At 41.9% G+C, this 16648-nt stretch overlaps 1 protein-coding gene across 1 annotated transcript; it reads right to left on the bottom strand.

Moving 5' to 3' along the window:
- Positions 1–1027: 1027 nt before the first annotated feature.
- Positions 1028–15871, bottom strand: dnaja2a (DnaJ heat shock protein family (Hsp40) member A2a). The gene is made up of 9 exons (XM_080729254.1): positions 15744–15871; positions 13168–13227; positions 6846–7072; positions 6141–6221; positions 5715–5848; positions 4652–4848; positions 4237–4381; positions 3924–4051; positions 1028–2813 (listed from the first exon to the last, which is right to left on the bottom strand). The coding sequence occupies exons 1-9, from the start codon at positions 15819–15821 to the stop codon at positions 2622–2624; spliced, it is 1242 nt and encodes a 413-aa protein (XP_080585380.1). The 5' UTR covers positions 15822–15871; the 3' UTR covers positions 1028–2621.
- Positions 15872–16648: the final 777 nt, after the last annotated feature.

Genomic DNA, 16648 nt, shown 5'->3' on the forward strand with positions numbered 1-16648 from the left:
CGAATGTTCTCTTGAGAACAGGGATCATTAATGTTAAGGAAAGAAAAGTTGCCATCACCCAAAGATAAATTAGGTAAATCCTTGTAAAAGGAAGTCCTGGTGAGGCACTCATCTTCTACACCTTGCTTTGTAGATACATATTTAGCCCTTTTGCTCTAACTTTCACATAGCCTACTTCATGTATGACAAATAGACGATCTACAAGCACACTGTGCCATAGCCTGGCATGCAATGGCAGATTTATCTGGTTTCCAGGCTAACAGTGCCAAGGCGCTTTGTGAGCTTGTAGATCTGCCGCTTTTGAAAAATGTTTTTATTGTTTTTATTTGGCCTATAATGGCATGCTCAAAATAGGGACACCAGGTTGAAAGTTACTGGTTCACTTGGATAATCCTTCAAACAAAATGATTCCGCTGATAAAGTTGGATACAATTTCATTTCAGCTCACTCATTTAAAGTCAACTGGTGCCTTGTGTGACAGGATATAATGGCCATCACTCTTCACCCAACAATAATCATAAAACATTTAATCTAATCACTTGATTAGCGGGGTGCAATGTATTTTTCTATTAAGACAAATGTTTCAATTCGTTTTTATTAGTATTACCTGATACCTGTTGTACAAATCACCAGCAAACAGCAGCTTCAACAATCTGATTTCACACAACCCTCCACACCAATGACACTTTGGGACTTGTGCGAGCCAGGGCACCACCTAGTGGCCTTGGAAAGGACATGCATCAATTTACAATGAAGGTATTTAGCACAATAAGTGTGGTAAACACATGCACACAAAGACAGTGTAGTGCCTCTGGAAACTAAGATCACAGGTAAACCAAGAAACTAGTTACAACATACTATCAAATATAATCAGAACATTGAAACTATACTAGGAAACCAGGTAAACAATTAACCTGGCATCTGTCAATATAACCTTAGTGCCATCTATTGATCTCGCATCAGACCTGCCACCACAGCCATCTAACATTGTGTTCAAGAAAAACAAGCCTCACAATAAAGGCCATAGTAACGTTTGTCATTTGAATTTTATTTTGTTTTATTTTTTATTTTTTCTTCCAAAAGAATCACACCACTTTGAATAACAGCAGCTGATAAAGCTCAATGACAATCAGAGTTCCATCATATTATACACAATAATATCCATTGTTCAGTTTGAACTTAAAATATATAGAAAGGAAAGAGAGAAAAGTAAAAACCTACATAGAAACAAAAAAAAGGTATAGCATCAAAGAGACACAAACAGCATAAAATTATGTTTCTTTTTCCTCCTTGAGTTCTATCTGGTACACGTCACCCAACTGAATGTCTGCACACACTTTTTAGTTTGCCTTTTTTTTGTTTTAAATTTTGTGTAAATACTGCGCAAACAAAATACAAATTCAGTCAAACAAGAAAATGCCGCTTTTCCTAAATGTGATGTGGATTTGACCGCAGGGCGAGTTGGAAAGCGCTTAGGAACAGTAAGGGATCAGATAAGGAAATGTAATAATTATTATTAATAACACGGTCATACAGAGTCCGCAATTACCCATGGTATGAGGATCAAAAGTGGGCAGAACTGGTCAAGAAAAGGGCTCCAAGTTTCACTTCATTCAAGACATTTTGAAAAGGATATTCTTAGTTTTAGTCTCGTAAAGTATAAACTTGATCACGTTTAACGCAGAAAGTGTTTCCACAAGCAGATTAAAGTAAATCAAATCAAAATATCTGAATCAATTTCAATATGTCCGTTCCCCTAGACCCAGATCATTTTAAGGACCACCGAACATAACCTAAACAAAAGCTCACAAAATATCGCACTACGATTGGTTTGTGAGCTTTTCTGTGCGCTAAACCAGCACACAACCAAGTATAAATCCGGCTTTTAGTCCTCAGCGTTGTGGCCTGGGCTTTCTGATCCCACGTCCCGCTTACTCTGCAGTGAAACTCATATACATACATTTTTCCCTGAAGTAGGGCGGGAGTTCAGTGTGTATATATGAATTATCCGCCAGCAACTTCGATCATATCTGCATCTAAGTTGCAATACCCCCCAATGACAGCCCAATCATGAAACTGAAAAGTCGATAAACTCACCAATATCGGACCCGTTTGCACACATATTGCACAGCTTGGATTGTCCTCTTTGTGTCAAGACTGAAAATAATCCACCGTTGTCATCTTATGAGCCACTTTCATACCATGAAGAGTCCATTTTCTGCCCAAACGTTGGGTGTACATACACTCTGCGTCCTAAAATAAATATTGGCACTTTGGCTACAGTGCGTTCGGATGCTTTTTTGTCTTTTAAAGAATATTATTGCGATTGAGCCACTTTGTCAATAAACTCCATGCAACTAAGATTTTCACTCTTTGTTCGAGTTTGGATGCACTTGTACATCACTCAACGTCCTGCTTAGACCACCCGTTTCGAAATTGCACATATGCAGGACGAGAGATCCCAAGCTGTCCGTACAGGTGCAATATTGGTGTGTTTATCATGGTTTAATTCAATCGGATGGGACTTTTCCTGTCTCATGAATGGGCTAGCAATGGAGGGTATTGCAACTTTTATGCAGATAGCATCCAAGGTGCTTGCGGCTATGCGTTTATATGAAGGACTATTGGTGCGCACACTGCACTCCGGGTCCATGGTGGCCTCCTCCCTCTTCGTCGGAGCTGTCGTTGTAGGCCTCTCTGCGTCCACCGCTCCCCGAGCCCTGGTTGCTGTCATAGTCCTGCAGGTCAACCTCCTCCGTCTCACCCGTGATGATGGGCGCCTCGGACCGCGAGGGAAGCAGGTCCTCCAACTCCTATAAGGAAGACAAAGATCACAGGTCAACACTCTACTTAGGGTTGGGAACAGTTTCCAGAACTGGTTCTCTCAGGTATGTGGACTTCACCCCCCCCCCCCCCCCATGTGACTGATATGGATAGGGTCTGATATGACTGAGGTCTGGATATGATGCTTAAGATGTTACTCTGTGCAGACAAAGAAATCCTTTGTCTAAATGTGGACCGTGTGGACGGTCTGTCTTGTCAAGACAAGGCACACATTCTGTGTCAAGGTCACAACTAGAACAGGACTTATTGTCTATGGAACACCGTTTAATCTCATATCTGCTACAACTCCCTCACAACAGCATATCTCATGTTTACTGTATCTCTCATGTTGTTCTTTGTCCACCTCCCTTGAGACCTTCGGTAGAGCAGGGTTTCTCAAAGTGGGTGCTGTGACGCACCAGGGGTCAAGTCCAGGGGAGCCGCAGAATACTTAATATTTGGATTTTACAAATATCACTTTAACAACTTAGACCCACTACTTAGTATAATAGACCCGAGTTGCACTGTACTTGGTGCGTTTCTTTCCATCTACAGGACACTAAAGCTCTGACAAAAATCCACATGCTCATGCTTGCCGAATGTTACTCCCAGAATTACATAAAAAAAAAAAAGTTGGAATTGAACAGAGGATTTGGTGAATTACATTTGCTTAGCCGTTAACATATAGCATTTGCCAACAAGGCCAAATCGATTTCAGCTTTGTTCCGGCAACTGTTTTAACAGGTATCATCATGTATTCACTAGTTGGGACAGGTTGATATATTAGTGTCTTAAGAATGTCATTTATATTTATATAATACGGCAGGGGTATTCAACGAAATTGTTCAGGGGGCCACAACGTCAGAAATCCGGCCAAGACCCCCCCCCCCCCCCCCCCCCGACCTATTAATCTAATGTCCACTTTCTAACTTTCACTAGCCCTGCAAAAAAAAAAAAAAAAAGCGATTTAGATTTTTTCTTCTTCCCCAAAACCTTTTTTTTTTTGCTCCAAGGGCCACCTGGAAGGTCCCCGCGGGCCGCCAGTTGAACACCAATGTAATACGGTATATACAAATGAGTGCCAACATGCAGGGTCTTACCGTGAGTTTCTCAGGACTGATCCAGTTGTTGTCAGGGAACTGCACGTCAAACTTGATGTACAGGTCTCCCTTCTCAAAGGGATTGCGGTACTGTGGCATCCCCTCGCCTCGCACCACCCTCACTGAACCTGGACAACACAGTGCATCATGTTAAACAGTGAGCCAATTCCAATGTAAATTTCAAGCACTGAACCCTCAGGTCTTTTCAAAAGAAGACGCCACTGTATACCGAAGTATAAATCGGATGGCTTCGTCTCGTTGCAAATCTGTGGTCTGACTCTGAACTAGGCTGTGAACACACAAAAAGACTAACCTGGCTGGATGACTTTGCCAGCTGGGTACTTGACGACGATCTGTCTGCTGTCCAAGTGCTTCAAGGTGAACTGGAAGCCACACAGCGCCTCCACCAGGCCAATCTTATGGGTCATGTGAAGGTCGTTGGCATCTCGTCTGTATGTCTGCACAAAAGAGAGAACAAAAGAAACTTATGAACTTGGAAAATAATTCAGATTAAGGCCCAAGATGTAATGTATCAACAAAGACCTTAACTCCAAAACCTAGTAATGAGTATAACCACCAGCAGGCCCCAGGACTGTTCATTTTATCCATTGGCAATTATTTTGCGTGGCTTTTTGGAAAAGCTCTATTTTTCTTTTTTGTGTGAACACGACCCCACTTTGAGAACTACTGCGTTAAATAAAGGAGTAAATGCTTGCTCTGGAACCTACATCGTGCTCCTTCTCCTGCAGGACCAGGACGATGTCGCCAGGTTCAACGCTAGGCGCCTGGTCGGCCTCTCCTCCGAAGGTGATCTTCTGCCCGTGCTTCATGCCCTTGTCCACGTGAACCTCTAGAATCTTCACCTCTTTGAGCACCTTCTTCCCCTCACACTTTTTACAGCGGTCCTTCTCACTGATCACCTCACCTGCACAGGAAAGCAAAGAATTTACGTTCTTCTGTGATTATATGTGTTCAGTACGGCAGTACCACCTGGTGATATGGATGTTTGTATGTAGTCTCAGTCACAACTGCTGCAACAACTGAATTTGTTTAACGCTTGTTGGTCAACCACTGTGCATTCATATATTAACAGTATACCAAGGCTGGCAGGGAATTTCACTTCAATTCATGGGTTGCATTTGTAGTCCTAAACCGGCCATATTGAGGACCAACACAGGTGTTCAATTTGTCTGATTGGCATAGAACCAATGTCCTGTTAATCAAAAAACCTGTGTTGGTCCTCAAGATGGCTGGTGTAGGACTACAAATGCAACCCATGAATACAAAAAAAAGGACATACCAAGGTCCAAAATGCAGTAAGGTCAGACTACAGAAATACCTTTTTTCAGTCGATTTTGAGACAACATTTTGAATCTGGCTAGGGGTAAGCAGCACAGTGGACATCATTGCTCTTGTCTTCATGTATGTATTAATTTGTTTTTCTTTGTGTCAAATGAAATCTGTGTATTTGTTGCATACAAGGCTACTGTGTCGCAAGACAAATTTCAGTGAAAGCTGATAGATATTGTATTTTAATGAAGATCATTTTCTATCTACTGTTTATTGTGTTTACAGCCTAAAAGCTCCCAACATCCTGATGGGTTTTGAGCTTGTAGATGTGGTATTTTCGAACAATTTTGACATGCTAAAAACCTGGTTGAAAGTAGTGTCCCAATATTCTCAGTTACATCAATATTCAGAGTCGAGAGTTAATAAGTCAACACAGAGTCATCTGCTCAATCATAATAGTAATAACCCGACACAGTGAGTCATGCTTGTATTATTTAATACCTTCTCCGTTGCAGTCTGTGCACACAGACTGCATCTGTTGCACCATCCCTGGAGCCAGCTGTCTGATCATGATGCGCATACCACGCCCCCTACAGGTCACACACTTCTGTACAGCCCCAGTCTTCCCCCCCTGCCTGCAATGTCACACACACACATTAGTACATCTCTCCAGTAGGGCAGTCACGATAATGAAATTGCAAATAATTTAAATTAATGACTGAACTGTGTTTTTTGGAATATAATTTTGGAACATATGAACACATTTGTAATTTGTTTGACTTTTAGGCTTTGCACACAAACATTGCACAGGGCAGATATGACAATAACTTAAATATACACAGAAAGACTGACCAATGACCGGGACCAATAATCAAAGATACATAATTAACGACGACTAAAATAGGCCACATTTAATAATTAACTTACCCGTTACAAGTGCTACACAGAACATTCTTGCTAAGCTGTAGTTTGGTTGTTTTGCCATTGTAGAGGTCTTCCAGGGACACCCTGGTGAGAAAGTAAAATGGTTTACTTAGACAAGACAATTCTAAAATGTGGAATGCTCACATTCCAGGTTATACCTAACCTGGAATACAGGCTGAGGCACTCGTTCAGTGTTTTTTTTTTTTTTTTTTTTTATCTAGCTATCATCCTGTTTGAGACGGATTTCCAAACTTCACAAGTTAGGATGAAAGCCACTGGTTCGGCCCTGCACCATAGACCACCAATCAGAAGCCACGGCTCCTGGGTGCCCACCCGCCCTGGTCCCGCCCCTTGTAAATAGTGACGTGAAAATCAGCCGAACGGAGAGAATCATCTAGGCGATGCCGTCCAAAACAAAAAACTACCACAGCCATCTTCTAAGCTCCAAAATCTGCATTACACACAACATTTTGTTGTGAGCTTGTAGATTTACACTTTAGGCATTTAGCAGATGCTCTTAATCCAGAGCGACATAGAATAAGCAAGGACAGTACATGGCAATACATCAAGTGCGTAACATGCTTCCATAAAAGACATGCTGGCTTCCATGGAACCCAAATGCCTGAATTAGTTGCGGCGACTGAGAACTTGAATCCATGGAAATGAAAACACAATTTCAAAACAGAAAATACTGAGCCCAAGCCTTACTTGAGTGGATGGACCATATCTTCTCCTCTCCGTCGGCCTCCGTTACGCTGGCGGCCCTGGCCTCCCATGAAACCAAACAGGCCGCCTCCAAAGATGTGGGAAAAGATGTCGTCCATCCCCGCTCCACCCCCCCCTCCTTCCCGGAGGCCTTGTTCCCCGTAGCGGTCATATAGCTCCTTCTTCTCCGGGTTGGTCAGAACCTCATAGGCAAAACTGATCTCTTTGAACTGGAGAAGAGACAGACAGAAGTGTCCATAAGTGTTCAGTGGAAGGACAAACTTATAGGTTCAGTAAGTGATATTTTGTTGTTAAAATATAAGTAGCTATACATTGTGACACACATTAGTGTTCATTTAACTCACTTAGCGCCGGTCGACTCCCAGATCAACATTGTTATTATGGACGTCCCTGCCGATCGACTTTAATCGACTTTTATATAAAAGCATTGTTTAAGCATTTATTTGGGTATTTCGACGGAGCAAATCGGTTTCCTTACCTTCAGCTGGTTATAACACAAGACCGTGAAAAAAAAAGGATATGATTATGACGTCACCGCTAAACCAGGCCTTCCTGTTTACAATAGCATCTGCTAGCCGTTAGGCTCAATGCAAACCATCGTCCCTTACGCAGCTTCACTAGGTCGGCTTTTGATTCGGAAATGTTGTGCGTGGCGTCTGTATACGATCCGTTGCCCAGACCGATGGTGGTTTTAGACGATCAAGCACGAATTGAACAGGATTGAGCACAGATGGTGCGCCGCTGATCTCCCATTGTGAATCAATGGAGCGACGTCACCTTCCCATCCTTCAAACATGGTTTAAACATGGTTTCTTCTGAAGGTTTTAGTGTTACGATGGCGCACTCTAGTGGTCTTTTTGGAGGTGGTTTATCATCATGGCTTTGAAAACAATGAAATTATACCTATCATGTTAATAAAATATAGCTATTTCCCGGCAGTTTTAGCGCACATCCATATTTTAAGTTCGCAGGGAATGGGAAAGAGTTATTCCTACATACAGTATATCTATCATCATAACAGATTTGACATTATATCTGTACTGTACACCATGCATGATGAATCATGACATTACACTAAGACTCTACACCATGAATGACGACACAATTCTACCTGTTAATTACTTGCGCAAGCAGAGCGCGCAAGTACTGTAATGGGCTGGGTATGTATGTAGGTGTCTTCCTTTTTGGAAGACTGTAGCCCTGAAACGGCTGTGATTCTGGGAATGTATGTATGTCGGTGTTTCATCATTAACAGCCAATGAAGGACCAGCATTCCTGGTGATGCCACTGGTGACGTCAGCAGAGTTTGGTATACAGTATAAGAGCATTCTTGGTAATGTCTTCATTAACAGCCAATGAGGCCATCAAGGCACACCTCGTGGCACGCTCTGCTTGTGCTTCTTGTGCACAAGTAGGCCATACTTGTGCACAAGAGGCAAGTTGGCACCTTGATAGAGCGCAGTTCTAGTTATTGTTATGTATTGTACCTTTTAAATGATTTTATTATCCTGTCTTGTTTAGTTTTTTTTTTTTTTTCTTCTATGGTCTACTGATTAACTCATTGAGTGCCAGCCTATCACCACTAGAGGGCCAGTGACCAGAGAATAATAGAGATATGCTGGTAATGCATGCCCAAGCCCTGGAGCCATGACTTTTTTTACAAAGGAAAGGACACTTTCCTTTGTGCATGTACAGGAAGAGGATGAAGTTAGCTTGAAGTTAGCTATTGGCTACCAAGCATTTTAGAAGCCTTATTTTCGTCAACTTAGCCATGATTAAACCTTGCACACCTCATGCATGGGAAAAAAACAGAGAAGAATGAGCTCTAAAAAATCCAATGCAATCCTGGATTGCATTGGAGTGGATTTGTGCAGTTTGTTCACAGCTTTCAAACAAAAAAATCCGATTGGAAATCCGTTCAGGCATTCTTGAGATAATCGCCATTATGTTTTACATGTAATGTAAACAAAAATGGCTGCCCTGTATGTTAGATGGGGTTGTATGGGGGTGGAACATGCAAAATCGCGATTGAAATCATGTTCACCAGATTTGATGGGGTCCAAAAAAAAAAATCAAAAAATTCAAAAAAAAATTTTTCAAATTTTTTTTTTTTTTTTTTTAAAGCCGAACTTGTTCGGGATCGGCACTCTACGATACGCTAATAAAGCCGAACTAGTTCGGGATTGGCACTCAATGAGTTAACAAGGGGTCTCCCTGTCTCTCCAGCTCTTATTTAAAAAGAACATGGATTTTCAGGTGGGGATACTAATCAGGAGAGTGAATTCTCAAGAGAAGGACAAAGAAATGAGCAGACACGATTTCAACTGGAAGACACAAGACAATAAAATTAATTGAAGCTGAAAAATGGGTACCCTCTCCTGATTGGCTGAAACTGGCAACCCAACTGAAAATGTATTTTATGTTTATTAACACTTAGGCTGTGTCCGAAATGTGGAACACGTTCCCTACTCCCTAACCCTAAATGAGGGATCCAGATGTAGTGTACTACAGTAGGGAACAAATCAGCGCATTTCGGACACTACTCCGTCGCCATCTGGTTGCGTCATCGCTGTCGCACAGTTAAAACGCTCAGAGCCCTGGCTTTTGGAGCAATAAATAATAGCCGATCTACAAGCTCTCAACAGGGGGCGAAGCGACGCGTTGTGGATTGTAAATAACATACCAACATGTTGCGGTGTTATTATGAGAAATAGGCCTATATAATTATGTTTTTATTTATCACAATTCAATAAAATGTATATATATATATATATATATATATATATGCAGACATACACCCATGTTTGTGATAACATTATAAAAATAGGTTATTCTTGCTAATTTAAATAACATATTATTTATCATGATTATTATTATCAGCTGTGGAAGGTTGGGAAAAAAAAAGAGATCAAAAAATAAAAGCCTCCAGCGTCTATTCTCGTACATTCTCTTCATAAAGAACTTTAGAGCTTTTTTTCATCATTTGTTCTCTTTTAACAAGGCTGTGGACATTTGTACGAGTTGTTTTCTTTAGCCGGTGGTTTTGCTACGAGCTGCTCTGTTGCTTTTGCTCAGCAACAGGTGGCTACGACAAGCTGCTTTTGTTGCCTCCTGCCCAGAGACGAGCCTGCAGTGTGCGTGTGTGCGTGCACACCGCGTGTGTGCTCAAAGCGCGAGACAGCGGCCGCAGCGCAGTGCATTGTGGGGCGGTAGGGCTTGAATAGTGACCATCGAATGCACACTACAAATCCAAATGCATTGAGGGATACTTCAGTACACTATATTAGGGTACAAAAATGCTCACTATACATTCGGACACTAGTTCAAAATGGCGAAGCCCCCTTTTAGTACACTACATTAGAGAATAGGGTGGATTTAGGACGCAGCTTTAGTTTCTCCGCCAGGTGTTAATTAATCTGCCTCTGCCAGGGTCTTTAATTGATTTGACCTTATTTTGAAGACGGGAGAGTAATTTTTGCAGGTCTTTCAGTCAGAGTATCAAAAATGCACATCGGTTAAGGTGAAGACAATGCACATCGGTTAAGGTGAAGACAACCTCCCGTTAGCCCGACCAGGTTAACATTCACCAGGTTGGCATTCGGCACCTCTGCGCAGCCAATCACAAGCTTCCGCTGCCTTAACCCAGTTGCCTTTTTGATACACTCGGACTGAAAGACCTGCAAAAAACACTCTCTTTTGAAGACCCACAGAAGTCACGATGTGTAAACACACTGTAACATCCAACAATCATTTCTTCTTTCACTCGGAAAATAAATATTGTAACCGCGACGATCCATTCTTTAGTTATGGTCCGTTGAAAAAAAGGTTCTATTGACAATCAACACAATCTGGGAGTAGAAACCACATATGTAAAAAGCTAGATGCCTCGTTCGCCTCTGCAGTTCATTGGAGCGACCTGCAACTTATTGTAGTCCGGACTTCCTGGAAAAACCAAGGGACTGCTGCCAGTCAAGTGACTACTGGCCAATCACAACGCGTCTTTTCCGGGATTTATCCAAGGACTACAATTCAATTCAACAGAGCCAGTTCCGATGTGTGCGCGGCTCAGCTGTTCTTACAGGCTGCATGCGTACGTAAAGACCCGCCCCACCTGTGTCTTATGGGGCTTTTAAGCCGTGACATCATTTTGTAGTCAGACCTCCAAGCAGATTTATTGTCAATATCTGTCCCTCGCTATTTCAACAGATCCGAGACAAAAATAACGACTAAAGTATAATTCTACCACTTTCCTTTCAACAACAAAGAGAAGAAAAATTAGTAAATAGTAAAAATAGTAAAAAGATTCGCTTTTTTGGGGGGCAAAAGTTCTCCTCTGCCTACAAAATGATATCAGACTTAACAGCCCCATTGGCCTAGCAACTTCCGTATGGTGTGATGCACATGGAAGCGATGCACACGGATTCCCTTGGTCCCTCGAATCGATGCATATGAACCAGAGCCGAAGGAGGCGTCTACCTTTCTATGTCTTTGGTAGAAACAGTGTTACATCCATTTTTCTGAATTTGCCATCATTGATCTGGGCAGACAAATGCGTGATTTTTTTCTCGTTACGGCTATCTGGCAAGCCCCACCCTGGGACGTGTGATTGGCCTGCGGCAGTCCAAGGCACTACAGTCCCTTTGAGCCGCATTGTCGCTATGTCTACTTGTTATCTTTTCGACAACCCAACTCTACCCCTAACCCTAACCTCAGTGGGGTGTAGCAAGAAAGACTGGCACGACCAGGATACGAACCCGGGCAGCATGGATTGGAATCCTAGAGACCAATCCACTAAGCCACGGAGGCAGGTGCTGAAAACGGCATTCTGTCTGTATTAGTAGAGGAGGAAAAGCCTTTCGTAGGGGAGGGGCCTCGCGAGGCTGCCACTCAAATGACGCCTGGCCAATCACAGCGCGTCTTTTCCGGGACTTGCCGCATTGCCGTTACCTTTAGATATCACGCCAGACAAACTGATATCCGGATGACATCATCTCCCGATGGATCATGGGAAACTGAGTCCCTGCATCACTACCAGTTTAGCCGGTTTGAGAGGAAATACTTCTGCTTGTTTATGTTAGCTACTTTGAGGCAGAGTGGTGGTGGTCTCATGATGCAAAGTAGCAATGGGCGAAGACAGGCGTCGCCACACTGCCGTAGCGCTGATAAAAGTTGTGTACACAACATTTCGGGCTTTTCTCTTTAATGTTGACTTGATCTGAACATTGCTCTTTGATAGAGCAGCGTTGTGCTCCGAACTGTATGTAGACCTACACAGGACTTCTCAATTAACACACTCTGCCAAGTATAAAGTGCCGATCCCGACTAAAGTCGGGATTTCATATCAGACCGTCGAGTGCTTTTACCTGATTAAAGTCGGGATATAGCGTTTCTTATATTAAACCTTAAAGCCATAATCCATCGGGAGAAAACGTAATCAGGAAGTGAAATCCTCCGTTGGAAGCAATGGAATGATCTTCAGGAAAATGGCTTATCTTGGAATATATCTGCAGATCACGTTCTTGTTTAAAACTAGCCCTTCTCTACGGACAACAACAAAAGCACGGATGGTCGCAGTTATAATTTTTCTTTACCGGGTTAAAGAAAAGATGAATCGCGTTCGTCCAAATGTAATCGGATTACTTCCGTACCAGTGGTGCGTTCATGGAGCCTCGGAAATAAGGTAAAAACTATTAAAAAACCTGGCGCAAGCTACTGAATTCATTAATTATTAATTATACAACTGGCTAGAAATGTTAATTCATTATTTCTGTAGCCTTTTTCAGTGTTAATTGTAATTTTGGGGGAAAGAATGTTTTGTGACCTACAAATAGGAACGTAATGTTACTTCCATTGACCAAGCCATATGCATGCGGCCCACCCATCTGACCAGTTAGCACGGCTAAGTAGTCACGGGCTGCGAACACTTTCAAGATTTTCAAATGGACCCTGATCCAGAAAGGTTTGAGAAGCAATGTGCTTTAAGGAGTCTGTAATCATTGTGTCACTTGTGTCACATGCAAGCGTACACATGACCAGCTCATTCCCCAGAAGATTTTCTTTAACACCATGAGTCCTTAGTTACATGCATTTATTGTAACACATGCTCTTATTTCTTATTGGGCTACTAAGGTGCTTTGTAAGGCCTTCAGAAGCTTTCAGCTTGCCGTGGGCAGCGTGAATTCATTGATTCATGAACTACATGTAGTGTGAAAATTGTGAAAAGCTTAAAATGAAAACAAGCCACAGAGGTTTAGGGGAATTAAGACGAGCTATGAGTAATATCATATGGCAATTTTATGCTCACCTTGTCACCAGCATTTGGGTTTTTATCAGGGTGGTATTCTTTTGCCAGTTTGCGGTATGCCTAGGAGAAGAAGAAAATATGTTAATCTAAACAGAGAAACATTAAGGTTTAGAGTAGACAATCACAGTTATCACACCCCATAATCTTGGGAAACAACTAAACTATACTTAACTAAACTAAAATCATACAATACAAGCTTACTTATATTAGTGTCCAAATAACTTGGCAGACATTCATTAGCTCTAGCTCGATGTGAAATCACTTCCAAACAAACTGTCTTGACAACTACAGCATTAGGTGATGTAAACTTTTGCAAATGAGCAAAAGCATTTTAGCCTATACTTCGTTGACAGGATGCCCATGGGCTACACTAAATGTCTTTGCCGGAAATAGTCCATCTGAAACGCTGTGACGCGTTGTGAACTTGTAGATCGTCTATTTTCTGCAAATGTTTGGACCAGAATAGGGACGGGACGCTAGGGTTTAAGTGGTTAACCTATGTGAGCCCGTCACTGGAATGGCCTTGGACTTTACTTTTCCTACCTGTGGATTGTGCCTTAATCTCATGTACAATGCACTGATACCCTTTAGCTATAGCACCTTAATGTCTAACACCATGTGCATACCTGCTACTATGTTTATGCATCTAAAGTCCTAACCTCATCACAATGTGCTGCATCAAGCTTACAGATTGGCCATTTCCAAATAACTGATGTAGGATTAAATGGTTTTGAAACTGTATTCAATTATTTTGCTGGGGACCCCCAGAACCCCGCTTTGAGAAACACTGATCTAAAATGCATCATAAAGGAAAAAGAAGAAGAGTCAACACTTTAAATGAACTAATCCGTCTCATCTTCAGCCCACACCAAGGAGACAGACGTTAATTACTTAACTCTATAACTTGTTTGTTTGGCTTGTTTTCCATTCATTGAAACTGCTTTTTGTCAAACAAAATGACATGTACACAGGATAGGCATGTCAAGCTTTTGCTTCAGCATAAACAATGTTACAGCTTAAATTATGTTACACTAGGCCTGTCACTCAGAATTACTACATTACATTATGAAGCCAAACAGGCAAACAGAAACTACAGTTTCATTTATATGTTCCACTTTCAATTAAATTGCCAGATTATTATTACAATTATTTGCAGGACAATTAATCATCAACTTAAAATGTGTAATCGTGACAGCCCTAACGTGGGGGCCCACTACACTTCACCATGTAATACTTTAAAATTGATACTGTTGGTTATCGAAATTAAAATACAATACTGTTATTCATAAAGTAAAACTGTATTGCATTATTTCTTTCAGTGTAGCCTACATGACATGTAATGTGGGCTACTTTGATACTGCAAGCTAGCTAAAGCTGATGACCCCCCATGCTAACATGTCATGAGGACTAGCCGTCTAGCATTAGCTTGACAACAAGCAAGTTATCCATGTTGACGTCCATTAAAAACAAGCTCAAATTCACATAAAGGCAAGCTAATTTCTCAAACGCCTAAATGTTTCTCTAAAGAACAAAAAAACTGACCACATTTTAAGACATGACAAGTCATGCCTGTGGCATTTTTAAGACCCTTGAACCAGAAAATCAAAGAACGTTCTTTCTTTGACTTCGTATTGTGTTTTTTAAGTCATTTACTTAGACATTTAAATACGTTTGTAATAGTTTAATGCAGTGGTTCCCAAACGTCTCAGGTCTAAACCCAAAAAGAGATTAGACGTTTGCCTTTTTAATTTCTTAAGATGTTTCTTTAATTGCATTACATTTTTTTTTAAATCATGCTCTTTTGGGGAATGTTTTTTGAAAAATGTTTTGAAATAATAAACAAAATGTAGTAAACAAAAAAAAAAAAAAATAAATAAATAAAGGGACCCATGATACAAATGTGTCCGCGTCCCACAAGTGGGTCCCGAGTCTCCCGACCCACTGTTTGAGAACCAATGCTTTATAAGGCCTTATTTGGACATGAATTAATTAGTGTTTAATGATTTAATACATTCGCCGACACCCTGGCTGTGACTGTCATTTCATCATATAAACGGCCCACTAGCAGCTAGCGGCTTGCTAACCTACAGCAGGAAGGACAAGGCCGATTTATACTAGCCAAGTCACACGGACTTTAATTCTTAATAAATTAACCAATTTCCCAGTCACAAGAATGACGTCATGTGATGCCGTCACGCGTCACGTTAACACTTTTTTCCGTTGAGAAATGACGCCATTGTGGTCGAGGGGAAGGAAAAGGGGAAATAAGAAAATAACTTCAAAACGAGCCTTAGCGGTGCTAAACTAAGCTAACTAGCTATGAGCTAAAGCCGGGGATATCATCGATTCGTCCGTACGGCGGTGTGACGCACCGGCATAACAAATGGCAGATCTACAAGCTCACAATGCGTCGCGCCCGCGACCAGTTGTGAGCTTGTAGATCTGCCATTTGTTTCCGGTTAGCGTTTTTCAAGCTAGCATAACGCTAGCGTTTCCTGGTTGTGGTGGGTGGCTTCAAACCCCCCGCATGTTACGCACATTTTATCGTTTGTTTTTTTAATAACAATTATTGTTACCTTCTTGAGTTCGTTTTCCGTGGCGCCCGGCTGCACGCCGAGAATGTCGTAGAGTTTGGTGTCGACGACATTGGCCATGGTGATGTTAGTTGAGGCGACAGAGTGATGGTGAGAGGAGGAGAGAGCAGAGCGGAAGAGGAAGTTTGCCTTGTCTTCTTCTGCTGTGGGCCCCTGGCTGCGGCAAAACGCACTGTCACCACCTGCTGCTGAGCTGTTGCATCAACCACAGTCAGGGTATTATGCACCAAAACCATCATGATATTCCAGATATTATATTGGATTTCGTCATTTTAGGGGCAAGAAACCTTTTTTTTTTTTTTTTTTCATGCTGCGCTGCTGAGCAAACGTCTAATGAAAAGAATATAGGCTATTCGAGCACAGGTCTCCGCCGCCAGGTCAGGTAGGTATTGTGCAGAACACCGATTTGTGTGATTTTTGGACAAAATCTGTGGGAGTACTGTCCAAAAATATGTTTTTTCCCCCACAAATCCGCCTCCTGATGGCGCTATAACAGACCCATGTGAAAACTTTGGGGCAGATGTTCTGCTCTGTTACCCAGGGAGTGTGCGTGCACAGTTTCTCTGCCATCAGGCCAATGGTGCCAGAGATTAGCTGTTCAAAGACAGAAGAAGGACAGGCACGCGGGCACAGGGTGCAAAACAGTTTCGGCCAGGCCATGCCTTTCGGCCTGGCGGAGACAATAAGTTGTATCTTTTGTTGTCAAAAAGCATTGTGTTTTATGCCCTACCTAACTGCTACTGGCAGAATCAGGTTACCTAACTGCTATGGAGAATGAAATACCACAAGGTGGCAGTAATACCTTGAACATATACGTATGGCTTACTTACAGTGTAAGCCATACTATATGTTCAAAGTATTACTGCCACTTTCAATTATGTCTTCTT

Source organism: Nannobrachium achirus (assembly GCF_963921795.1).
Source record: "Nannobrachium achirus genome assembly, chromosome: 7".
In the NCBI taxonomy this organism is placed as follows: domain Eukaryota; kingdom Metazoa; phylum Chordata; class Actinopteri; order Myctophiformes; family Myctophidae; genus Nannobrachium; species Nannobrachium achirus.

What these genes read in the sequence shown, in the direction of transcription:
- dnaja2a (XM_080729254.1), bottom strand. Translation starts at nt 15,821, where the DNA reads ATGGCCAATGTCGTCGACACCAAACTCTACGACATTCTCGGCGTGCAG. An exon ending in ACCCAAATGCTGGTGACAAG is followed by an intron (nt 7,073 to 13,167) that starts GTGAGCATAAAA and finishes TCTCTTCTCCAG; the next exon opens with TTCAAAGAGATCAGTTTTGC. An exon ending in TGCAGGAGAAGGAGCACGAT is followed by an intron (nt 4,382 to 4,651) that starts GTAGGTTCCAGA and finishes TCTTTTGTGCAG; the next exon opens with ACATACAGACGAGATGCCAA.